At 51.8% G+C, this 25,010-nt stretch overlaps 9 protein-coding genes across 9 annotated transcripts; 4 read left to right on the top strand and 5 right to left on the bottom strand.

Annotated features, from left to right (window-relative positions):
• Positions 1-570: 570 nt before the first annotated feature.
• On the top strand, positions 571-2,132 carry J4E82_008198 (uncharacterized protein; the record flags this gene model as incomplete). The annotated part of the gene is made up of 5 exons (XM_051734433.1): positions 571-667; positions 741-777; positions 829-925; positions 994-1,786; positions 1,885-2,132. The coding sequence occupies 5 exons, from the start codon at positions 571-573 to the stop codon at positions 2,130-2,132; spliced, it is 1,272 nt and encodes a 423-aa protein (XP_051585801.1).
• An 802-nt stretch (positions 2,133-2,934) lies between these two features.
• Positions 2,935-7,155, top strand: J4E82_008199 (uncharacterized protein; the record flags this gene model as incomplete). The annotated part of the gene is made up of 2 exons (XM_051734434.1): positions 2,935-4,469; positions 4,521-7,155. The coding sequence occupies 2 exons, from the start codon at positions 2,935-2,937 to the stop codon at positions 7,153-7,155; spliced, it is 4,170 nt and encodes a 1,389-aa protein (XP_051585802.1).
• Positions 7,156-9,242: 2,087 nt separating this feature from the next.
• J4E82_008200 (uncharacterized protein) lies at positions 9,243-10,807 on the bottom strand (the record flags this gene model as incomplete). Its single annotated transcript, XM_051734435.1, has 4 exons — positions 9,243-9,438; positions 9,621-10,289; positions 10,709-10,725; positions 10,784-10,807. The coding sequence occupies 4 exons, from the start codon at positions 10,805-10,807 to the stop codon at positions 9,243-9,245; spliced, it is 906 nt and encodes a 301-aa protein (XP_051585803.1).
• Positions 10,808-11,879: 1,072 nt separating this feature from the next.
• Positions 11,880-14,586, bottom strand: J4E82_008201 (uncharacterized protein; the record flags this gene model as incomplete). Its single annotated transcript, XM_051734436.1, has 2 exons — positions 11,880-12,053; positions 12,142-14,586. The coding sequence occupies 2 exons, from the start codon at positions 14,584-14,586 to the stop codon at positions 11,880-11,882; spliced, it is 2,619 nt and encodes an 872-aa protein (XP_051585804.1).
• A 678-nt stretch (positions 14,587-15,264) lies between these two features.
• On the top strand, positions 15,265-17,549 carry J4E82_008202 (uncharacterized protein; the record flags this gene model as incomplete). Its single annotated transcript, XM_051734437.1, has 3 exons — positions 15,265-15,785; positions 15,858-15,993; positions 16,050-17,549. 3 exons carry the CDS (start codon positions 15,265-15,267, stop codon positions 17,547-17,549), a joined length of 2,157 nt encoding a protein of 718 aa, XP_051585805.1.
• Positions 17,550-17,753: 204 nt separating this feature from the next.
• Positions 17,754-19,655, bottom strand: J4E82_008203 (uncharacterized protein; the record flags this gene model as incomplete). Its single annotated transcript, XM_051734438.1, has 2 exons — positions 17,754-19,424; positions 19,482-19,655. The coding sequence occupies 2 exons, from the start codon at positions 19,653-19,655 to the stop codon at positions 17,754-17,756; spliced, it is 1,845 nt and encodes a 614-aa protein (XP_051585806.1).
• Positions 19,656-20,506: 851 nt separating this feature from the next.
• Positions 20,507-22,389, bottom strand: J4E82_008204 (uncharacterized protein; the record flags this gene model as incomplete). Its single annotated transcript, XM_051734439.1, has 3 exons — positions 20,507-20,622; positions 20,678-21,794; positions 21,958-22,389. 3 exons carry the CDS (start codon positions 22,387-22,389, stop codon positions 20,507-20,509), a joined length of 1,665 nt encoding a protein of 554 aa, XP_051585807.1.
• Positions 22,390-22,874: 485 nt separating this feature from the next.
• J4E82_008205 (uncharacterized protein) lies at positions 22,875-23,650 on the bottom strand (the record flags this gene model as incomplete). The annotated part of the gene is made up of 2 exons (XM_051734440.1): positions 22,875-23,565; positions 23,613-23,650. The coding sequence occupies 2 exons, from the start codon at positions 23,648-23,650 to the stop codon at positions 22,875-22,877; spliced, it is 729 nt and encodes a 242-aa protein (XP_051585808.1).
• Positions 23,651-23,804: 154 nt separating this feature from the next.
• J4E82_008206 (uncharacterized protein) lies at positions 23,805-24,875 on the top strand (the record flags this gene model as incomplete). Its single annotated transcript, XM_051734441.1, has 1 exon — positions 23,805-24,875. One exon carries the CDS (start codon positions 23,805-23,807, stop codon positions 24,873-24,875), a length of 1,071 nt encoding a protein of 356 aa, XP_051585809.1.
• Between the last annotated feature and the right edge of the window lie 135 nt (positions 24,876-25,010).

Genomic DNA, 25,010 nt, shown 5'->3' on the forward strand with positions numbered 1-25,010 from the left:
TCAGGGTTGTCTTCCTCTGGCATGATTTACGATGGGCGTTATGGATATCACTGTTGGCATGGATAGGTGTTTGGGACTGGGCACTGCTCTCCCACGGCGTTTTTGGGCTTCTCTACTACCATTTTGGTTTTATTCCACGGCATGCGATACCCCTCAGCTCACACCCGTTGTCGCCGCAAATGCAGGCTTTGTTATGAATTGGTAGCGATAGATCAGAATACAATCATGTTAGTATCACGACGATGAACATGCGCCGTGCATTGAAAGTGATTACTGCAATGTCTGCGTGGAAAAGCCAATTGAGCAGAGTAGTGCGCATTTGCTCCGGGTGTGTAATGACGACGAGTCCGTGATATGTCCGTGAGAGCGGTTCAAGTTCAGGGTCCCCGGAAGCGGGGACGTGTAAGCTCCGCAGGCGTGCAGGCGTGGCGCGGCCGCTCGCTCTGTCACTAATTTGGGACAACGGCTTGGCCGACCTCAAACCCGCGCGTTCTCACCAACTCTCTCCGGTGACGACCGCACAATCACTCCCTCCACCAGTCGACCGCCGAGTCGCGCGGATACACCACCATGTCGCGAACAGACCAGGTCGAGCATACCGACTCGATAAGCAGTCAGGACCCTAACCGCGAAGAGCCGAAGAAGACGAAGAGCAGGAGGCCGCCGAGTAAGAACAGTCCTGGGCGCGCACACATGTGCGCATAGTATGCCGGAGGAGGATGTACTGACGAGGGAAATAGATACCGCGTTCAGGCAGCAGCGTTTGAAAGCATGGCAGTAGGTGCAAGGCACGGAGACGCATTACCATCACGACTGACCGCGCAACAGGCCCATCTTAACGCCGAAGACCGTCCTTCCTCTCTTCTTCATCGTCGGGGTAATCTTTGCGCCCATCGGTGGGCTGCTGTTGTATGCTAGTGCGCAGGTACGAAGAGCCAAACGGTATACGTGAGCACAAGGGCGTCGATGCTGACAACCTCTCCCCCCCTCCAGGTCCAGGAGATCTCAATCGACTACACAAACTGCAACACCACCGCGCCCCGCCAAGACTCGACCAACTTCGACCCCACGGCCGAAAACCAGCTCGAATCCATTCCGTCCGGCCGCGTCTCCTCGACGTTCAAATCGAATGCCGACCCAGCGGCCATGTGGGGATGGGGCCGCGAGAACTACACGTTTGAATCTGGCGTCTCGCTCGAAACAAACGTGTGCATCCTGAGCTTCACTATCCCGGAAGCCATCAAGCCGCCCATTCTCTTCTACTACCGCCTCACAAACTTTTACCAGAACCATCGCCGATACGTCAAAAGTGTTGATATCGACCAGCTTAAAGGCGACGTCCGTAGCGCGAGCGATCTCAGCTCAGGCGACTGCTCCCCGCTCGATAACGACCCGGAAACAGGCTTGCCATACTACCCTTGCGGCCTCATTGCAAACTCCATGTTCAACGACACGTTTTCCAACCTGACGCTCGCCAATCCCGCGGGTGGATCTGATTCTGCTAGTGGCCAGAACTACACCATGACGGTTGAAGGAACGAGTTGGTCGCACGAAGGGGACTTGTATGGCAAGACCAAATATAAGCCCGAGGATGTGGTGCCTCCCCCGAACTGGCAGCAGCAGTATCCGAATGGGAGGTATAATGGGTCCTTGCCGGATTTGCACACGTGGGAGCAGTTTCAGGTTTGGATGCGGACGGCGGGGTTGCCGACGTTTAGTAAGTTGTATCAGAGGAATGATAACGATGAGTTGAGTGCGGGGACGTATCGGTTGAAGATTTATGATCGTAAGTTTTTGGATCTACTTATTCCTCTTTTTTTGCCTTCCTTCCTTCCTTCCTTTGTTTCTTTTAAAGACAAGACACTAATGTTCATGTGTGTATAGGCTTCCCCGTCGACAAGTACAGCGGTACCAAATCTATCCTCATCTCTACGCGCACCGTCATGGGCGGCAAGAACCCGTTCCTCGGTATCGCATACCTTGTTGTGGGCGGTATTTGCATCTTATTGGGCGCGGTGTTTCTGGCTACGCATCTCATTAAGCCGAGGAAACTTGGTGATCATACGTACCTTACCTGGAACAACGATCAGCCTAGCACTGCTACCACGACGGGTAGGCAGGGTGGTGCTTGAGAGGTGGTGTGTACACGTGGGGATATGAAGTGGACATTGAGCGTGGAGATGCGCGCTTGGTGAGCCAGGATCGGCTTTTTCTTGTTGATTGGGTTGGTGTCGTCTTTGTGCGTATATCACAAGTGTGTCTTCCTGGGTGGGTAGGGAGTTATGGTGTTTTAATGAGCGCGAGGACTAGAGTATAGTCTTTTTCTCTACGGATATTATGCAATTCCATTATATCATGCTTCATGCTTAGTTCCTGCTACTTTGACGTGTGGCACAAGTCCGCTATAGACAGTGTGCCCTTGTGCGGACGTCATAGTAGTATAGAGACTTGCCAAGACTAATCACATAGTAAGAGGCTCAGCCTATCCACGGACGAACGCGATCCATGAACTTGCTAACACAACTCAACGTCACCAAAAAACTATGCATCGCGTTGTCGTACTATCCTGTCATATCCTGACGCTCTCAGCCTATGAAATGGTGCTCTTGCGTAATTATGCTTTCTCAGCCTTGCACCGCCTTCTCTGGTGGACGCCACGGCGCATGCGAGCTGCGCCTTCTGCCTTGGGTGTCGGAATGCAGCCTGTCCCAACAATTAGCCCCCAGAAGCCAGTTTTTCTCTCTCTCTACTCTAGCTTAGCAATACGTTGTCGGCGCTTGCAACAGGATCGACAGCTACGAGATCTACGCCTTGCATGCGAAAGTTGTGTATTATTCATTCACTTGGCCTTTTGCGACGTTCCGAGGCTACACTCTACCGCCCGCACATACGAGAAGCAAGCACTTCTAGCTCGCTCTGCACACACACCACAAGATGCGGCTACTACACATTACAGAGGACGGAAAGCTAGAGTTTACCAAGGACATCATTCTTAAGGACGAAATCCCCCCCTATGCGATCCTTTCGCACACTTGGGGGGACCAAGAGGTGGTTTTCAACGACATGAAGAGTCTAGATGACTTGAACAATGACGATGCAAAGAGAAAGGACGGTTGGAAGAAGATTGATTTCTGCGCACAACAAGCAAAGCGTGACGGCCTGAAATACTTCTGGATAGATACATGCTGCATCGACAAGGCTAATCATACTGAGCTTTCAGAGGCCATCAACTCAATGTTTCGCTGGTACCAGAAAGCAGAAAGGTGCTATGCCTTCCTCTCGGACGTCGAGGGCAAGTCATCAGGAGGTGGATGCAAGTCTTCCTCAAGATGGAAGGCGGCTTTCAGGACGAGCAGGTGGTTCAGCCGAGGCTGGACGCTCCAGGAGCTTTTGGCACCGCGATCCGTTGAGTTCTTCTCTAAAGACGAGGCATGGCTGGGCGATAGAGAATCGCTTAAGCAAACGATACACGAAATCACGAAGATACCTATCGACGCCCTAACAGGGAGTAATCTATCCAAGTTTAGTATTGATGAACGATTCTCTTGGGCACAAAGTCGGCAGACGACCCGGGAAGAAGACGGTGCATACTGCCTGTTAGGCATATTCGCCTGCCACCTTCCCCTGATCTACGGCGAAGGCAGAAAAAGAGCTTTGGAGCGACTAAGGAAGGAGATGCCAGAGGCGTCCGAGAGGCTCAGCAAAATTCGCTGCTGGTTATCAACGCCTGACCCTTCCACGAACTATCACAAAGCAAAGAAGCAGCGGCAGGCTGATACTGGGCTCTGGCTGCTGAACAGCGCCCAATTAGAAAATTGGAAGACAGCGGCGGCGTCGCGGCTATGGCTGCATGGAATCCCAGGATGTGGAAAAACCATCCTGAGTTCCACTGTTATCGAGCATATGCTGCAGCACTGCGAAAATGATATCGAAAAAGTGACAGTCTACTTCTACTTTGACTTCAACGATTCGCAGAAACAGAATCCAGAACTGATGCTCCGCTCGTTGCTCCATCAGCTCCTGCAGTGCTTGGCCGTTACACACAAGGACGTTGACGCTTTGTTCTTATCCTGCCAGAACGGGGGAAAACAGCCATCACTGCACGAACTTCTGGACGTAATACCGAAGGTGATGCGGCAGTTTACACATGTTTACATCGTTCTTGACGCGCTTGATGAGTGCACACAACGCTCGGAACTGATGAGCATGCTTGAATCAGTGATTGGGTGGAAGCTTGACATAGTACATCTGCTTCTGACTAGTCGGAAAGAAAGGGACATCGAGATGTCCTTGGAGAGTCACATCGAAAAAGATAATATTGTCAATCTCCAGAGGAACATAGTGAACGAAGACATTTCACGATATGTTAGAAACAGGCTGCATGAAGACAAGGCCTTGGCGAAATGGAACAAGGACGCTGATATCAGACAAGAGATTGAGAAAGCCTTGATGAGCCGAGCTGGCGGGATGTATGTGTACTTCTCCAATTATTGAGTGGGTTAGGCTTAACCATAGTCTAGGTTCCGATGGGCTGCATGTCAACTTGATATGCTAGCTAAGAGTCGTAATCTAGCCACGCTGCGCAGGTCGCTCGCTAGCCTGCCACAGACCCTGGACCAGACATACGATCGCATTCTCACTGCTATACGCGAAGAAGACCGCGTATACGCAATGCGCATCTTGCAGTGGTTGACCTTCTCTGAAAGGCCACTCACCATCGAGGAAGTTGCCGAAGTGGCTGCAATCGATATCAAGGGCGAACCGATATTCGATCGCGATGAAGTGTTAACAGACCCGCTAGAAGCTCTAGACATTTGTTCCAGTCTAATCACTGTCACTGGTTCCGCAGAGAAGGAAGTAGACGACTTTGGACGACTAGCTGACGCACGAATTCTCTCTCTAGCACACTACTCGGTGCAAGAGTACCTTGTTTCAGACAGAATCAAGCTAGGACCAGCAAAACAATATCACATGCAAGAAGGTGAAAGCCATGAAGAGATAACGAAAGGCTGTATTGGATATCTCACCCAGTTCCAAGGACCGATTACCGACGCACAATTCGACATCTCTGCGCTCGCAATGTACTCAGCGGAGTTCTGGTTGTCGCATTTTCGAAAGGCAGGAAGTGAGACGGAAAACTTATGCCGCCTAGCGCTGATTATGTTTTCGACGAACAACCCTGCATATCACAACTGGTTGCGGTTATGTGATCCAGACCTGTTGGAAATTAGTGAATACCCAGATTTGGATCGAGAATTGGATGATATGGCAACACCCCTTTATTCCGCAGCAAGATCGGGCCTGTGTAAGATTACGGAACTTCTGTTGGACCAAGGTGCCGATGTTAACGCGCAGGGTGGGATGTTTGGGGATGCGCTTGCAGCAGCTGTGTATTCACGCCACACAGCAGTGGCCAAGTTGTTAATCGATGCCGGCGCCAACATCAACAGCACTCATGAGTCTTGGGGCACTCCGCTATACCAAGCTGCACAGGACGGTGATGAAGCAACGGTCAAGTTGCTAATCGACGCAGGTGCTGACGTCAATGCGCCTATGTCCAAATATCCTGATTGGGATAACGCACTCCAGGCTGCTATCGGAACAGCAGGAGAAGCCACAGTCAAGTTGTTGCTCGAAGGAGGGGCCGACTGTGGTTTGGACGAGCGACTGAAAGGCCCCATTCATTATGCTGCCCTTCGCAGTAATTGGTGCACACCATCGCTCATCAGTATCTTACAGCAATACGGTGCTTCGATAGATGCGATCGATATCGAAAATATGACGCCACTCCATTATTGTGCTCGTAATAGCAATCAGAAGGCCGCAAAACAACTCCTTGGTGCAGGGGTCCCGATCGATATAGGAGTTCGACGAAAGTCGTGGTCCTGGGATGGCGACACATTCAGTCCTGTTGATCACATGGACACCGTACATCTGATTCCAGAATCCATCGCAGTTGGCCTAACTCCTCTACACTTCGCAGCCTTGATCGGTAATCTTACGATGACGAAATTCTTTCTCGATCACGGCGCAGATCCCAATGCTCTTTCCGAGTATGGCGAAACTCCTCTACATCTTAACCAGCGCACCACACTCTATGGAACACAGTACAAAGATGAATGGAAGGATATGAATCTCAGGGTAGAAAATTGTTCAGACTTCTTCTATCAGCGTAAATTTGATACAGACTCTTCGACTGTCGAGTCTGCGTGTCAAAGCATACTTGATACATTACTGGAACATCCCAGTATCTCCACTGCAGCACAAGACTACCAAGGCGAAAACCTCTTACATTGCATCAAATATGGGGAACCAGAAAGCTCGACCTTAGTCCAGAAAATTCTTTCCCGAGGAGCCGACCCATCGTGTGTAAATTCGAGTCAAAAAAGCCCACTGCATCTTGCCAGGGAAGCTGGCGATACTGCATCGATCGTTGCTTTGCTTAGCACAAGTTCGCAAGCGGCATGGTCTGAACGATGCCTCCTCGATACATTCAATGACGCGCTTTGGAGCGCAAACCACGAGGTTATAGTCGCCATTCTCGAGACAAAAGAGGCACGGGCACTTAAGCTGGTAGCGAAGAAGAACGAGCATGGGGAGAATCTGCTTCACCAGTTGTTCCGACGGCAACCCATTCGGATCAAAATGGTGCAGGGGTTACTTGACCAAGGAGTGGACAGTTCAGAGCTTGATGATTTTGGTGTCTCCCCCCTCGCAAGACTCATCCAGAACGACCCGTGGTACGTCAACGTCTATGATATCTGCAGATTGCTCCTTAAGACTACAGGAACTGAGTCGTATGTGAACTGTAATGGCCAAAGCCTTGGACACTTGTGTGCTGCAACGCCCAACTTTCAGATCTATATGTTGGAGGCTTTCAACGACCACGGTGTAGATCTAGCAAGAAGAGACTGTGCTGGAAGAACTGTCCTCCACCTCGCAGCTATATCTGGCTGGCTTACTGAAGAATCACTCGAGTTCCTTGTGAACGTCATCGGCATTGACGCAAACGAAGAAGACGCACATGGTCGCACTGCCTTGCAATTCGCTATCGAGGAAGCTTCGAAAGACCATGGTTCGGATATTATATATCCTGCACGCTGGGAAAGAACCAGGGACATGTTGTTGAATCATCATGCCAATCACAAGAGCTGATCATGTTCATCATTCGCTCGGCTCTCCTGAGTATATGTAGAATCTAGCAATCTGGCCTTTTCTCAGCCGGAACTACCCAGGCGACAACGCTGCATCCCTTAGCCAAGCAACTTGTACGACCTACTTTGTATGCTCATTGCGTGTTCAATACTCTCGACATTAGGCCAAAAGTTAGGCCCTCATAGCACCTTCCAGCCTTCAGCGCCCCGCGCAACTGTCAGGACTGCAGGTTACAGCCTTGCAGCCATGCTGCAGCACACTCAGAGATTAGTGTATGCGCGACCTCTGCTAGCCGGCGCTAATGTCCTATAAAACATCGTTTAGACAGGTTTCTATTGCATCTAATGAATCATGAAGATACTCGATACAGACGAATGACTGGATGCCTGGTATGCGCAATGTGCGTGCCGGAGTGTCATTGTGTCTTCAAAGCGCTACCAGAACCCAACATGTGACTGAACGGCTAGCTACAGCGACCAGCAAAGCCTACTCAGATAGCTCAGAGTAAAGTTTCGTCACAGTTCGACTTATTGCCATGCTTTTAAGTTTCGAGCCCTTCCGTTGACCTCTCTACCCAGCCCATATGAGAATATCCCACTTTTACAACACTGATAAGTATTTCAGCCAGCATTTTGACTCTGCCGCTAATCCGCTACCAAAAGGCCCTCAAGCTTTTGGCATGGGGGGATCCTAGATAAATCTGAATCAGCAGATGCAGCGTGGACTTCACGCGCAAGAAGTCAGCTTACCATCTCACGTCTCTGTAGTTCCGGGACTTGACTTTGATCTCAACAGCTGACCTCGGTACGCCATCGCGTTTTCAGAGATGAACCGAATGCGTCTTTGACAGTCTTCAATGTCATATCTTCCTTGTCTTTGTCAAACCAAGTATCGACGTCGTATACCTGTATTTCCTGCAGGCCGGCGAGGTTTTGAATGACTCGGTGGTAACTATCACGAAGTCTTTCCGGATGCAGTTGGTCCTTGAATGCATGTGTGCTGCCGACAGCGTAGCGTCCAATGATGATCAGAACCTTCGTTGGCAGCTTCAACAGCCATGCTCTATTTGGTGTGTTCTCTCCTACCCCAGCCTACTACAATCATGTAGTCTAAGAGTTATAGTATAGACATAAAGAATCCAAGATCATACAATGCGTTTGATCTCTACAGAGTCTTCACTCAGAAATCAATGTAGACTCTAGGGTAAGGCATAGCTCTTGAGCATGTTCTACTTTTCCCTACTACAATAATGTATATTGAGATTTGTAGTATACATATAAATGATCTAGAAGCTTACAATTGTTTTAGTTCATATGAGGTTTTGTATTAGAAGTCAATGTATGCAGCAGCTACCTTTCTGTCGGATGGGGGTTTCAATGTATGTATTAAGTCTGATGAGCTAACTAAGATGGGAAGCACACACTATATACCTCGATGTTTGGCTTACGATACCTGCGACTGACAATATCCCTTGTTACCACTTTACCGAAAGATCCAGTGCTCTGATCTAGCCGTGATCAGACCAGGAGCTTCTAGCACTGGTTCATACTGCTCGAATGACTTCCGCTCGATGGAAGTGAGCCGGTAGACATGGCCTCGCTTGTGGAGTTGGCTAAACATCTCTCGCAACGGGTGCTTGCTCGGGATGGAGTTCGTCGGGTTGATGAATTCGGAGAGTGGTCCAAAGAACTGCATGGACACCTTTGTGCGAGTTGTAGCAACGACGGTACGGGGTAATTTCCAGAGATGACCAAGAGAACCGGCCATATATACTCCGGCATGAGCCATCCTCGACAGCGATATGACGCCAGCGAAGTCATATCGACACTGACCGAGTTCCTGTTCTTGCCCATGAACGAGTCGATGGTCACTATGTCGATATCGGCCAGGCGTTTCGCCAACACTTACTGTCGTCGTGATACAGCTGTTGCAACAGCGCTCTCTCACTCCCACCAAAGTACCTCAACCTGCGCGGTGTACTGTGTGATAATGATGGATGCTTGCCTTCAATGTGGGCCATGGGATCGACAACATCCTTCATCACTGCGCAAGCAGTCTCTAGTGAGTATGACGAGTCAGTCACGCCTTTAACTGTAGTGGTATCCAGTCTCAAACACATATCGGGCGGATGCAGTAAACTTGGGAAGTTCAGATGTCGGCTTGATGCCGGAGTCGCACATCTGCGGGTTGTTCAGGTCCTTGTAGATGACCGACATGGGATCATACTCCGTGAGCTCTTTCCATGCTTCAACAATAGATTCGACTTCTGAGTCTACGCCGGAGCTACAAATGAGCATGAAAGTGTATGGTGAGTTCTGCATAACGATGCGCAAGTCGTCGCACAGCTCGGGCATCTGCGTACGATGGGTGAGAACATTGCTCGTGCATGGAAGCTCGTGCATGGAAGCTCGTTGTGTCGGAAGCAGATGAGGAAGAGCTTGGCTCCAGACCTGAGGCTACCATACAGATTCTTGAAATAATTCTGTTCTGTGGCCTGTGGAAACAACTTGCACAGGGTCGATTCCCAAGTGCGGTCGGAGACGTCAAGGACTTTGTGCGATGGTTTGTATACGTCCAAATCCCAGGCTTCGGCACCGTCATCAGAGAGCTTTGGAACGCGAGCGTTTCGGTGAATCTCCATCATGTAATCTTCCCATTCACTTTTAGGAGGGTGCTGGTTGGTCGATCCGATGTACATGCGAAGCTGAGCATGCACAATGATCTGTCGAACTTGAGTCCACTGGCCTGCGTCGATATTCTTGAACAACTCGGAGCGCTTGAGTTGTGTAAAGTTCTTCATCAACAACAGCTCGGTCTGCGCCTTGAGCGCTGCTGCCTTGGCGGGGTATGTGTCTCGAAGTTTGTGGGGGACCTTGAGCTTGGAGAAGTTGTTCATCAGCCGCTTACACTCCTTCTCGTCATTGTTGGTGTAGATGACGACCGGTTTCTTCGAGTTGTTGCGTGACCAATTTCGAAGGACCAACGAGTGCTTCATGTTCACCAGATCTTCGACTGTCAAGACCGAGTGCTCTTCACTGTCGAACGGCAGGAGTGTGTCCTTGTCGTGAGGACGGTCAATGGTTACCTTGAGCTGTCCAATCGAAGTTGCATCGACAGCTTCAGTAATCTTTCCTCTCTACGTGGTCTTCTGATCGACTCCATTTGGATCGAAGCTGATGGTGACTGAATCTCCGACTACCAATGCGGGCGGCTCTGGATTCTTGTTGACAGAAAGCTGGAGATAATACGCTATCCAAAGTTTGGCTTTCTTGCTGTAAGTCCCTGGGACTGATACAACGGCGACACGACCAGTGTACGTATGTTTGCCCATAGAAGCGCGCTGCTCAAGAAGGGTACCGAGGCCGACTGATCGCTCGTACTCTTCGAAAGTCTCAAATGCATATCGGCATCCTCGAAAGCGAAGTGTGGGGTAGGAGACAAGGAGTAGATCGCTGCGAGTTTCGAATTTGTAGGCTGCAGATGTCGGCTTGATGGCAGAGTCGCACTCCGCGGATTGCTCGGGTCCCTGTAGATGGCCGACACGTGATCATACTCCGAGTACTGGGGAACCTATGTGCATACAAAGTCAGCATGAGTCCTACATGCACTTCAAGCAGCCATGACTTACCTTGTACCGTGAGTATGTATTCATCATGAGTGGTTGTGGTGTGGAGGAAGTGGTAGAATAGGTAGAGAAACTGCAGCTTGTGACAGCGGCGATTTGAAGAGGAGTTTGTGGATGGGTAGAGAGTAAGAGTTTGAGCTTCTCATAAAGCTATAGCCCTGTAAGTGAGTGACTGCCAAGACCGTACTAGTCCTAGTTGTCGAGGTGATTGCGAGGCCGCAAAAAAGCTTGTCGTGAAGGTGAAGGTGAAGGTGAGCTTGGTCTTTTTCCTGCTGCTGTTGGAAAGCTATTCCTTTCGGCCTGCTGTATACATCGGTCTAAGTACTTGGTACTAAACAAGAGAAGAGAAGGCAAGTACTTCCCGGGTATTGTACAATACAATATCTATTAGCGACAGCAGACAATGTCTCCTCCAGCTTTGACTATGCTGGCGGGTTGTGCCCGCCTATAATACCCAGCATTCTAGGACCCAGATTCTCCTGAAGTCATGGAAGCGTAATAAGAATCGATTTAGCGATGATTCGACCCGAACGATCGCTACACGAGGTTAGAATCAGTTTCTCAGGATAAGTGTGATGGCTCTCTATCCAAATCGGGGGATCAGTTTCTAATTCTTTCCAATTACATTACCAACCCTGGAGACGATGAATTAGTAACAGTAGGGCCAAGGAGCTAACTTGTGGTTGAAACACATGATATTGGGAGAAGACTAGACGGGTAAACATCTACCCAAAGCAGCTGTCCGTAGACAAAAAGCTGCCAACTCCAAACACCATGCCATAGAAGAAAAAAAATATCCCCTAATCCTGTAGCTGGGGAGAATATCCCAAGAGCGATAAGCCTGCTACCCATATCACCCATGACGATACCACACGCCCCGTCCCGAAAAAGGAACAAGGCAAACTCATATCAAAATAGATCCAGCGCCGACTCCCCCCTCCAATCACCGTCCCATACCCTATTGAATCTTCACCGCCAGATGCGCGTATTCGTAGCTCAAGCAGACCTATAACACCCTAAGTACTCCATCCCCTCAAAAGACATCAACGCTTTCTTCACACCTCTACCCTCTTCCCATTCAGTCTCAAAGGGGTAGAACTCACCGATTACCAGCCCCCCTCCTCCCCGGGAGCGGTGGTGGCACCAGTGGATTCCCATACGCATCTGTTCCCAGCTGCGCCCTGCAATCCGGACAATACCATTTCGCGCGGCGGGAAGGTATGTCGTCTTCTGTCATATTCATACAGGGGAGGTGAAACCACTCTTTGTCGCACTGTAGGACCGTTAGCCTATTGTCCACCATCTACCATCTACTTCGCCCTCGCTGCTGTCGTAAAAGTTGTAGGGGTTATAAAACTTACGTTATTGTCACAACTGATCATCTGCCCATAAGACACATCATCACAGATACAATACCGCGGCTCATCCGGATCAATCTCATCCGCCGCCTCCACCTCTTCGGAAGCCTCTGCCCTTCCCTCCGTACGTCTGTTGGTCTTCTTTTTATTCTTACTCCCTTGTGCGCGCTTGACGTTCGTGACAGTCTTTTGACCATCCTCCGCAACAGTAACTTCGCCTTTCGGAGGCGGTTTCCTTCGCGAACTAGTGCGTGTTGTGGGCATGGCTGATTGTTGTTGTTGCTGCTGTGATTGTTGGTGTTGGGCAGAGGGGAGAACTGCAGGTGGTACTGCTGTAGAGGTAGACGCGGGTTGGCTAAAGACACTATGACGACGAGTTTCTCGTGTTATCCTACCTTCTTCGCTGCCAGGCTTGGGCTCTTCGCTTTGCGCTTTGGGCGTCGGCACATGACCGCGTGCGGATCTTGGACGTAAAGTTGGCGCTGCAGGTGTTTCTGGAGCGGGTTCAGGTACTGGCGTCGGTGTCTTTGAGAATTTTGCGGGGGGAAGAGAAGCCACAGGCGGAGTGGGTGCTCTTGGTGCGACGGACCCACGTGTTGACCTTGTCGAAACTGTAGTTGGTGCTGTTGGGACTGCGGCTGGAACTGGACTGGGTGCTCGGGCTGGTGCTGGCGATTGCAAAGCTTCTGACATAGCGGGGGACTCTTCGGGTGCTAGTGGTGAAGTTGTGATAGGTGTGAGCTCTGGGCTCTGCTCTTTTGGTACAACTCTGTTAACTTTCGGTGTGCTTGGACCTGCCGGGGCGAGAGGCACTTGTACAGGGTTTCCATTTGTCGATGGCTTCAGAGAGTCTGGGAGGGGCACAGGCGTATTAGTTGCCGGTGAAGCTACGACAGAGGCAGGGATATCTCGAGGGGTGGAGGCTGTAGAAGCGGGAGTTGGTATTGGGGAGGAGATAGTGTTGGTCGCTGGAGCAATGAGCTGCAATCGTGTGCGCTTGGGCTCTGGAGGCCTTGATGAACTGTCTTGAGTGGCTACCGACGCTTCTCTCGTGGCTTCGGTGGCGCCGTCGATGGTGGGTGCGGGTGACGTATCGCGCTTGCGTTTGTTGGAAGGATTGACGACAGTTTTCTTCTTTTGGCTTGCGGGCGTTGCAACAGTCGAGTTGAAGTTGAGTTCTTTGAGGCTGTTGGCAGCTTCTCTGATCTTCTCAGAAGCACCTATGAGCTCCTGAGCGTCCTGCATAGCCTTTTGGCGCTGAGATGTGCGATCGAGCTTCCTACCTTCTTTGGTCGCGACAGGCTTGAGACGGATGCTGACTGGACCAGTCTCGTCCTTGGCGTCTTCGTCGACAGGCTCGGTCGGCGGGGGCGGATTGGCTGCCTGTGGACCATGCGGTGCCAACAGGCCCAGGCCCGATGCTGTCATGATCTGCTGTAGCGTCTCAGGCTCCTCATCGAGGAAGTCTTCGCCCGTGGCCTCGCAACGAGCCTTTTCCCTTTCGTAGTCTGCCTCTGTACGGTGCTTCTTTTCAAGCTCGCGAATCATCATGGTCTGGCTAGGCGTCCAGACAGCATTCTTCTTCATCTGCTTGCGCAATACAGCCATTTCATACTCGGTCAGCTTCTTCCACGGCGCCCATTTGCTACCAGGCTTCGCGTCGGCTGGAGGTGGGGCGAGTTGGGCAAGCGCGTTGCTAGTAGAGATGCCCGCAATCGAACTGTGTACGTTGGTGCCGAGTACGCCAGCAGCGCGCGATCTGCCGCCAGTTGTCCTTGAATGTCTGTCCCGGTTGTCCTTGCGCTTCTTGGGCGATATTACGTCGATGCCTGAGCCAATTTCCGAGTCTGACGAGTCCGAGTCACAGCGCATTCGTCCGCGTCCTCTTGGGAGAGGGATGGCTGTCTTCTTGTGCCGATCTCGGGGCCGCGAAGTGTTGGCGCCATGGCGGCCGCCGTCAAAGGTCAAGCGCAGATGGGGGGCTCGTTCGTAGTTGCGGTTTATGAGTCGGTGGGCACTTGGAGAGACTGGCGGGGGCGTAGGATCGCGTGACGGCGGCTGTGGCTGGGCCTGAAGTTTCCTCTTGATGACAGACGAGCGCTGGCAGTGGCGCACAGTGACCTCGTAAAGCCGCGAGGCCTCTGTGTAGGCAAACTCTCTCTGACTGATGGCTTTTTGAAGATGCTGGGCAATCTGTTTGCGCAGAAACACGGGGTCGGGGCGCTCTCGCTCGGCAAGGGCGGGCAGCTTGCCATACTGCACCGTCAGCGCGTGCACATGCTGGACGGCCTCGGAGTAGGTCGAGTCGAGGTCGGCAATCAGCGTCAACGAGCGCACCAGGTCCGAGGGAAAGAACTCGGTATAGTCGAGGAAGTCATTCACCGTCGTCTGAGCATCCGGGTTCGGGGCGGGTTGGGCCATCTCAGGCGCATCGTCGGCTTCAGACATGGCGCATCGCGGGGAGGCAGAGTGGATGGAGGCTTGCGACGCACGCGTCAGACTCTCCAGCCACGCGTCAACCAAACTATTGAGGAGAATCAGCGCGATAGTGAGGGCGCGAGTTGCGACATGCGCTGATAGCGATGGGGTGCCTGCTGGGAGCTTGTCGCAACGTTGAACCACTGAGGTTCGCGCTAGTCCGCTTTGGGAAACATCGCTGCACATCACTCAGGAACGCCTGGGAGAGCCGGGAGCCGCCGCCCCACACTCCGCCTACACCACTACAGTACATGGTGCATTCATAGTTGGACTTATGATGTTATGAATTAGACACATCTTAGTCGTGTATCACTCCCGATCGGTACGTGAGATTCAAAAGTAGCAGACGCGCTCTCCGTATCATGTCGGACAGAGATTCATACACGCTGTCGCGCTCCGACAACATCATACCGTGTGCCCTTTAGTTGGTTGGCATAAAGAAGCCTACCCTGTGTGCTCCTACATTGCAAGCCGTGTCTTCTTATCGTCTCTCTCGTCTCTCTTCCACTCTCTCAGTTTTCTAGTTGAGGCTCTCCCCACTGTCGTTTCCTGTTTGCTCTTGCCTCGTTTGTTTATCCAAGCGCGGCTACCGTATATCCTCTATCACACTTCCCTCGCAAACATATTCTACTCTATCAAACACTCACCATGGCCTCAGCACGGTTACAGCGTCTCCAAAGGTTTGTCCAAGTAGACCTCGATACCCTGCCAGACCGCCCTACCTCTCCACGACGTGAGTCCAAGCCAGAGCCCGAACCTAATCATGCCAACAGCAACTCCTCTGGCGGTGTATCGCTCAGAAACATACCTCCAGATTCGCCTGCCAGCAAACAGACATCACGCGATCGGACTGTTGCAGCTATAAAGACACCGCCTGTCGAGAACACAGAACGCCGATTCGTTTGGATTAAAGACGCTTATAGCTCCTTCAACCCAAACCTGGACCTGATGCGACCATCTACCGCCCAAGCTCCGGCACCTCGTACTGATGCCGCTGGGCTTCCGGTGTCTGATCTCCAACGTGGCGACCTAGCCTCACCTCGCCATCACTTCACCCCAATCCAGGCACTGGCAAAGTATCCCTACAAGTACTGCAACAAGATCCATATGCAGGACATTGCTTCTGCTTTCTTCGACCAAGGAAAATTCTGGCAGCGAGAGTGGGATCTGTAAGTCTACTTCACCTCACCACTCATTCGTCATCATGACAGAAGGGAGAAGACATACACTAACCTCACCAGATACTACATCTGGGACATTGAAGAGACTTCCAAGCCTTTCGTTCTCCTCCGCGAAAGCCAAGTTCAAGCATTACTTGCTGAGATCAATAAGCACTTGAAGCTTACTTTGAGAATCACCGACCAACAGCGAGAGGAGGCAAGGCTGCATCATTGTGCTATCAGTTGAACACTCAGGCTAACTCTTACTGACAGGGGCTACTCGTGCAATTTCCTGACCACCAACGCTGCCTGCCTCGTTATCTTGGCCGCTCCCGGTCGCGCGAGGACGTTGACAGTATGGCCGAAAACGCCCCCAACAATACTTTCCGTGCAGTGGGAGAAGCTTCCCATCCACCACTTGACTCACACACTCTAGAACGATTCCGGCAACTGATGGCGAATTTGGCAGAAGCACAAAAGGCGAAGAGCAAAGCGAACAAGCAAAAGAAGCAAGAGGATCGCATGGCCAAGAACAAGTCAATGCAAGATCAGTTCAAGCGTGCCGGGAGGTATCTCGGTGTTCGTGGCTCAATCCAGGCTTCGTCTTCATCTTCCTCCTACCCGGCAATCGACCCTTCCATGCCAGTTCCTTTCCCTTTTGATCACGATGTCGTTTTTGTGTGCGTCGATGTTGAATCGTACGAGAGAGCTCATCACAAGATCACCGAAGTAGGAGTAGCTACACTGGATACTCGGGAGCTCGTCGGTGTCCCACCCGGCGAAAACGGTGCGGCATGGAGGAACAAGATCCGAGCCCGTCACTTCCGCATCAACGAATATAAGCACCTACGCAACACCGAATTTGTCACTGGCTACCCCGACGGTTTCGATTTCGGTAAGTCAACCTTCATTCCCCTCAAAGAAGCTGCAGACCACGTCGCAGCCTGCTTCCATGCCCCCTTCGGAGCCCAAGACGGAGATGGCTTCCCCAGTCATCATGATCCGACTGAGAAGCGCAACATCATCTTCCTCGGGCACGATACTCTTGGAGACGTCCGCTGCCTGCAACAGCTCGGCTACGACCCCATGAAGGTAGAACATATTCTTGAAGCTATGGACACCGCAACCATGTACAAAGTCTGGAACCGAGACCCACAGCCCACTAGCCTAGGCAGAATCCTCTTAGCATTCGATATTTCAGGCTGGAAGCTACATAATGCGGGTAACGACGCCGTGTATACCGTGCAGGCCATGTTAGGTATCTGCGTTAAAGAGGCGACTCTCCGTGGCTCTCTCGAATTGGACGATATGCGCAAGCAAGAGAAGGAGAACAGACTCAGAGCTAGGATCGAGGAGGCTGAGCAGAGGGCTAAGGATGAAGCAGAAGGCTGGAGCGATCATGAGGCCGTTGGAGATGGCGGCTCACCGATTCCTCTTGCTTCTGCCATTCCGCCAGTATCGAAGCCAGTACAAAGTAAGGCTAAGCCTGTTCCGCAGTATGATGGCGCTGGAGAGGATCATATTGGGCCGTCTAGTGGCTGTGAGGCGCCTGATGAGGGTCATGGGCAGCGTGACAGGGGAGACCGTGGCAATGATAAACAGGGAACCTCGAGCGAACATGGTCAGGTAGACAGTGGCGGTCGTGGCCAGTCTAGTGGAAGTGAAAGATTGAGAGGACGGGCTCGTAATCTGGTCCTTGGACGTGGTCGTGGTCGTGGGCGCTCGGAGTTGCCAAAGGAGGAGGCTGTTCCAAATGTGCAGTATCATTGGTGAGCAAGGGGATGAATACAAGGAGCTGCACGCGCTGAGGCCTTGTCGGGCTATGCGGCGTGTCTTCCAGTCACTGGGGTTTCAAGGCCGGAGGATACGATTTAGTACTGGAGATTGCTGAGCATGCTTCCTATAGCTGAATTCGAACACGACCATAACTTCTGACTTTGTCATCCCTTCCCGATCCTATGCTTTACGAGGGCGTCTTCACCCACCCCCTTCAACCCACCCGTCAGACACTAAACCCATCAACTTAGCAGCCGCTCTCTTTAGCTCAAACAAATCCTTGCAAGTAGCGAAAACAAAGCGATCAGGCCGCAGGATAACGAATTGCTTTCTATCCGACTCCCGCCAAATACGATCCGGCTCATAGTACTGCGGCTCTGGACGCCCTTGACAAAGTGGTGAAGCTGCAAATTCTTGGCCTGTTGCTAGACGGTAGACATTCGGGTGTTGCGTAGGCAAAGTCCAGCTCGTTTGGATCATCTTGGTAGTCTTCAAGAAGAATGTCGTTTCAGCTGCTCCCAACATACCACCTGAGACGGACTCAATATCATTGAGCAGTGGCTGGATGCGATGGAGGTCCAGTACACCATCGATGAAGATAACAAGTCGGAACAGCCCCTTTTTCCCTTGTCCGAAGATGACATCGTCGGTGAACCTGACCCCCTTCTTCTCCTCCTTTTCGGTTACTCCCACGCAATACACTTGCGGGAAGTTCTTCCCTCCCCCACTTCCACCCGGCAAGAAGGCCATGTTTTCCCTCTCTTGCCACTCATACCTGGTCAACCCCTCCTTTCGATTTCCTTGTTCCAGCCATCTCTTCCAACTCGGCACCAACTGCATTCCCCAGAGATACCAGTCCCTCACAAAGATCTTGAGCGAATCCGTTTCGCAGACATACGCTCCGTTTTCAATGGTAGATGCGAGCGAGTGGTCGAGTTGTTGTTTGCGTTCTGTGTACCAACCTTGCAGCAATCTTTGGTGGTTGACATTGCAAGTAGTAGGTTGTTTGGAGTCGGCATAGGGATGATGATACGACTGAGGAGGCGTTTGGGTCAAAAGAGCAAGACGCCAGGCAAGTCCCATTGCATCCCGAAACCCACTCGCAATGCCCTGTCCCCCGAATGGCGGGAAAACATGCGCCGCATCTCCAACGAGCGCCACGCGACTCAATGCCCACTTATTACAGCTCCGTGCCGAGAAGCTGAATGGGCGGCAACGCAGAACCTCGATACAATCCAATGGATACCTTACGTACCCGTCAAGACCATACTTGCTTCCAGGGTGCGTGATATACGGGTATACCACTTGCTGTATCTTTTCCCGACCAGCCATGTCCACCCCATCCTCACCCTCCAAAACCACGAATTCAAACCGCCAGAGCCGGTCGGCGGGCAGTCCGAAACGGCCACACACAGCCGCTCGCTGCGGGTTGCACAGGAATCTGAAATCGTTGGGGAAGAAGAGGTCGTAGACTTGTTGGGGCGTGTATCCCTGGCGCCACAACGGAAAGTCAGGATGCGTGTCGGAGTTAGGCAGCGAGATCTTCCAGTTTAGAGCGACCCAGGTTTGCGAGTAGGCTGACGAAGTCACTTGGTCTAGGGTGATGCCGCGGGGTTCGAGGTAGTGTTTTCGTGTGAAGCCTGTTTTTCCGTCTGCGCCTACGAGGAATTTACTGCGGAGCTGCCGTTCTTGTCCAGTGGGCGAGGAGGCATAAGTGATGTAGGTCCATTCTGTATCTTCTCGAATCGACGTTACTGTTGCCCCTAGTCGTAGCTGGGAGTGTTGTGCTTGCTCCATCTTGCATCGAAGATGTTTCTCTATAGCTGGTTGCTTGTGGCATAGGAAACCTGGATGTCCTGTCCCTCCTTCAGTCTAGATGCAGTCAGCATGGCCACCTTCTCCCGAATCTTGTCATGGTAAAAGACAAACCGTGTTGTAGTCCATAACCATGAAAGGCTCTCTGCCAAGCTCATTATGAATACCACTGATGAATTCGAACTTGCCCATACCTGTGCGGGTCATCACAATGTTAACACTCTTTCCCTTTCCCACCTTTCCCACGCACACATCAGAACAGCAGAGAAGGGAGCACACAACATACATTTTCCGATATCTGTGAATACCTTGTCATAGATACCACAAGCCTGCAGACAGCGTATGCCGTCTTCGTCTAAAGCGATTCCACGTGGATCTGTATTAACACTTTCTTCCTGTTCAAGGACTATGTTGCGCACGCCGTGTTTAGCGAGGAGGACTGATAGCATGGCGCCTGTTGGCCCACAGCCACACACCACGACATCTGCGGTTTCAATCTCCATTGTGGATGACATTGCGTGTGCTGTATGGAGCAGAAGGATCTGGTTTTAGAGGTTTGTGTATTGTTGCTTCTTTTCGTTGCTGCAGGAACGGAAAGGCAATCATTTTGTGTTCGTTATACATGAGCAAGACGATCGTGGAGTTGGCTTGAGCGAATGGAAAAAGTGGAAATGTGTGAGTAGTCGGGAGGTTGGTCTTGCGATACGAATACGAATAGTGTGGATGTATTGATGTAGCAGACTACCTAGGTAGGAGGAGGAGGGCATGACGTACATTGTCCCGAGTTTTCTTGGCTCTGCTTATGTTGTGTTACCAACCCCGCATGTCGCCTGTACATGCGCGGAAGAACGACTAAATGCGAGGCATGAGTCGAGCATGCATAATCATCCAAGGGAACGTGGACGCCTCCACATTGCGATATACCACGATTGTGAAAAACTCGGTGTCTCCAAAATGGTTCAAAGGTCCATCACCACATAGCACACTTTCACCCATGAGTAATAAACACCCAAGATACTCCCATGCTAAAAGTCCGCATCATCGACGATTTTCTTGGGTATTTCCAGAGATCAGCACCCTGTTGTTGCTTGTTGGATAAGCAATGAGGAAAAAGAGATACCTTGGAGACTGCCGTCTGGCTAGTCTCTCAACACGCCCTCAACAATCTTCATAACCTCCACCAACTCCTCGTCCATCATACTCTTCCCCACAACCTGCACGTGCGTCGGCAGACCCTCACAGTCATTCGCGTCATCTGTAGCAAGACACATTAGCCCGGATCATTTCTTTCACCGTCAACAACAACTTACAAGGTGGTTCAAACTTCACTCCCTCTTTCATAAACTCCGCATCCTTTTCCTTCTCCGCCTTACCCACGCGCAATATCCCACTCGGCCAATTCAACAGATTCACCACCACCGTATAAATCGGTATACCATACGTATCGTGTTTGGGCGCCACACCCTGGTACCCAGGCATTAAAATGGCGTCGAGTCCCTTCTCCTCCACACTAACATCACCAACTACCAATCGATGAAACTTTTTGACAATCTTGGCTTTCTCGACATTCATATCCCACAACTCGTCCAATGTCGCCTGCCACCCTTCCAATTCCGGAAACGACATTGTAGATAGACTGGGTACCATTGGCTCCCCGCTCTCTTTGATGAATTGGAAGGGAGTTTTCTTTGGATCAAGCATAAAGAACTTCCACGCTAGCATCGTTGTATGGTACAAATCTGGTATCTTGTCGTCTAGCAAAACGATTTCATGGCCTGCTGCTTTGAGTTTCATAGCAGTGGTATGCAGACCGCGCGCGACAGGGGGGTGAAGCGGTCGTTCTTTACAGGCACGGATCAGACCGAAGCGGAGGGGTTTGCACAAAGGCGAGGAGACACTCCGCCACGGCACATTGAGGCAGTTCTCGTCGAAACGGTACGGTCGTGCGCTCACCACGCTCTTCATGAATAATTCGTAATCACGCGTGGAACGACCACAAGGACCAATTACCACGGGTATTGACCCGGGGCTGCCGAGTCTCCCTACTGCCACGCCACCGGCGAAGGGAACGCGACCCGCAGTTGGCTTCAACGAGGATCCGCCACAGCATATAGCGGGGATGCGGTTCGAGCCCGCGATATCGGTAGCGACGCCCAAGACGCTTCCTTTCATGGCGAGCAGGGCGCCTTCGCCACCCGTGGAGCCGCCGGCTGTGCGGGAGAGGTTGTTAGGATTCAGAGTGCGGCCGAAGATGTTGTTGTGCGAGTCTGCTGTCATCATTGTTTGGGGGAGGTTTGTTTTCACGTAGAATACTGCACCCAGTTCATGGAGAACGTCGACCAAGGCTGAGTTGGTTGCTGATGGAGGCCGTGGAATGAATGAGACGTAGCCGAGGGTTGCTTGGACGCCGCGGACGTTGAAGGAGTCCTAGGTAGGGGTTAGTATGGATGGGGGTGAGATTGCACTACTAGAAGAGATGAAGCAGAGGTAGGAGTAGGAGAGGGAGAGGATCAAGTGGAGTAGAGGTAGAAAAAGAGGAAAAGACGTCCACCATCCTCCCCTCCACCCGGATTGAGATGAGACTAGATACCTTTAAACTTATTGGAAGCCCATGCAAAGGACCCATGACCTTGCGCTCCTTGTTCAAAAAATCATCACACTCCTTCGCCCGCGCAATCGCTTCTTCAAACATAATCTCAGTCAAACAACTCACGCACTGCTGTGCGACAGCCGCTCTCTTACAAAACGCCGTCACCACTTCCGTACTCGTCAAACGCCGCTCTGCCATCATTCCAACTAAATCCGTGGCATCGTAGTTTTCAGTAATGTCCAACTCCTTCTCAGTCAAGATGCCGCATGTCCGTGGTACGTCCAACACGGAGATGGACGAGGTTTCTGTATATTGTGATGTTTGGGGGGGAGGAAGGAGCCAGTCTTTTGGAATCGCTGCAAAGACTGATTCGCGCTTTGATTGTGCGAGGGTCTGCCAGTCGGCTATGGGCGGTGCCGTGGTCGTGGCCATGGCTGTTAGTGATGAGTTGCAGTCTGACTTGGACTCCTGGTATCGAGCTAGTTCGCGTCGCGACTTGGAAGGATGAGTAGAAGAATGTATTTTTTGATTCGAGAAGAGCAAAAAGCAATAGTGATGGTGTAATACTGAAGACACCCTGGTACTACACGCTGTTGATGAGGGGCTCTGAGGAGCCGGCCGAGGTTCCCGTGTCGGAAATACGATCGGAACTGGCCACGTGGGGAATGTGGGTATAGACTGGGGTAATGCAGCTGCTGTATGGAGTTGCTTTTTCCAGCATATGGAGCGGACCGTTACTCATAGAGGATCCATCACTTCAATTCCATCAATATCTGGAGTCGAAGGGTACTGCGAAACCTACATAAGCTCTACAATGCACAAGTGAAGATGATAATGTAATGTCCGTCTACGACTCGATAATGCCCACAGTTGAACAAAGGCTGCGCTGCAAGGTTTGGTCCTTCTGCGGCCCATGTTCAATCTCTCCTCCTCTCGCTCCTCTTGTGCGGTGACCTGCTCCTTGTATCTCTCCGACGTCTACGGTCTCTGGAGAGTGACCTTGATCGCTTCGCATCGACGTCAGGTTCGCGCTTGCGCTCTGTATAATCTTTCCTTCGCTTATGGTCGCGGCTTCGCGATCGATGTCTACGTCTGTCATCGCGACCACCGTCTCTCCGCCTGTCGCGCGACCGTGAGCGATCTCGGTGTCTATGTCTTCGCTCTCTGTCGCGTGAGCGACTCCGTGATCGATGCCGTCGCCTTCGCTCTCCGTCATCGTCCCTGTGTCTCCGCGAACGTTCCTTCTTCTCCCTCTTCTTCGCCTTGTCGTCATCCTCTTCCGCCTTGACCTTCTCGTCCAATGTGTCTTTGACATCTGCCTGGTGTACCTTCTCGCCCAGCGGCGTCAGGTTTGCGTTGTTGCGTACCGGAACCGGCAAGCCCATAGCAGCCAGCATCGCGTCCTCCTCAGCCTCCTTCAGCTTGCGCTTCTCTTCTTTGATGCGCGCTGCCTCGGCTTCTTTGGATTCTTCGTCGCCTTTTGCATACCAGTTCAGGTCACGTCCTTGTTGCCAGCGACCAACAGGCGCCATGAGCGAGTGGCCGAGATAGTTTTCGCGTTGTGCATCGTTCTTGACGTCTTCCCATTTGAAGTCGGCGCGACCGCCGCTGCGCAATGTTAGTCACAGGCCCCGAGTCAGTTGTAATGAGCTTACCGGCTTCCTTCTTTGCGCACCGTTTGTACGAGATCCATGGTGTTGGTGTGTCGTGGTTATGCGATGGAGAAGATGGCGCAAGTGAGTTGCGGCCAACACGCGGATGTGAGAGGCCCGTGCCACCAATGGCTTCATTACCAGCCTCAAAGAGCTTCCAAACACAATCACTCTTCAATCACGATTACCGCCAACATGCCTCCGATACTTCCACCCCCCGACGAGCAAGAGTACGATCAGCCCTTGACAATCGATGGCCTACCGGGCCGCGACCTGGCCGCTGGAAACAACCTCTTCTTCTATTTCACCTCGTCGCCATGGTTCGATCCGGAAGACTGTATCAACATAGCCATCTTCACCAATCTCAACCTCCAGGATCCGGCCAATGCCCAGACTATTATGAATGATCCAAAACTATGGAATCAGCGAATCAAAGAGACACCTAAAGGAATACAATATGTCATAGCAGGTGAAGGGCAGGGCGAGGGTCACCCATGGCTACTCCAGCGGCAACACAAGGCCGAAGTCACAAAGGATGATGGCAGCAAGGAGATCGGCATGTTTGTCGAGGGCAACTGGTACACGCATGGAACAAAGGTCCTCATGGCGCCGAGCTTGCTGGACGTGGTGCAGAGTCGATTGCTCACTGTTGCGACGCGCATGGAGCAGATGGCTGAGATATCAAAGAACATGACGCACTGGACACCTGCAACGGGGTACTCGTACTTTCCTCCCTCACATGAAACTTCAAAGGCTGCGACGACGGCCAGTCGAATCGGTAGTCCGACACTGGCGCCAACGGACCCAGATGTTGCAGGCTCGCAGTCACAAGGCGCCGGAGCGGGTGCAACTTCACAGACAACAGATCCACTGGCATCCACCACCGAGTTCTCTGATGCGTTGTTCATGCATTCCCTCAATCTCACAAACGCGTATGGAGACGAATACATGGACGAGAATCCACTCAAGGGCGAGCCGGGCGCGTTTGTTTTCGAGGGCACCAAGACTGCTGTGAGCGCGAGGAACAAGGCACAGGAACAAGCAGCGCAAGCATCTCTGTCTGCACCGCCCGCGGGACTGAAGATCGAGACTCAGCCACCGAGCGTGGCACCGTCTGCTGTGGGTACACCAAGAGGGGTAGCGACGCCGACTACTGCGGAGACACAGGGGAAGAAGGGGGCTATTGGTGCTGCGCCGAAGAAGAAGAAGGATAGAAGGAAGAGCCAGGGTGGACTGACGAGTCCGACTACGCCGAGTGTGCCGTAGAATGGTCGTAAGAACTAGATGTCGTCCGTTTCCTTGTAATGATACCCCGACTGTGCACAGGTCGAAATTCAATCACCACTAAAAGCCGTGTTTATCGTATTCGCCATGCGCTTGACCCTTTTCAGTGACGCATGA

This window comes from Alternaria postmessia, assembly GCF_024291825.1.
Source record: "Alternaria postmessia strain BMP 2775 chromosome Unknown scaffold_63, whole genome shotgun sequence".
Lineage (NCBI taxonomy): Eukaryota > Fungi > Ascomycota > Dothideomycetes > Pleosporales > Pleosporaceae > Alternaria > Alternaria postmessia.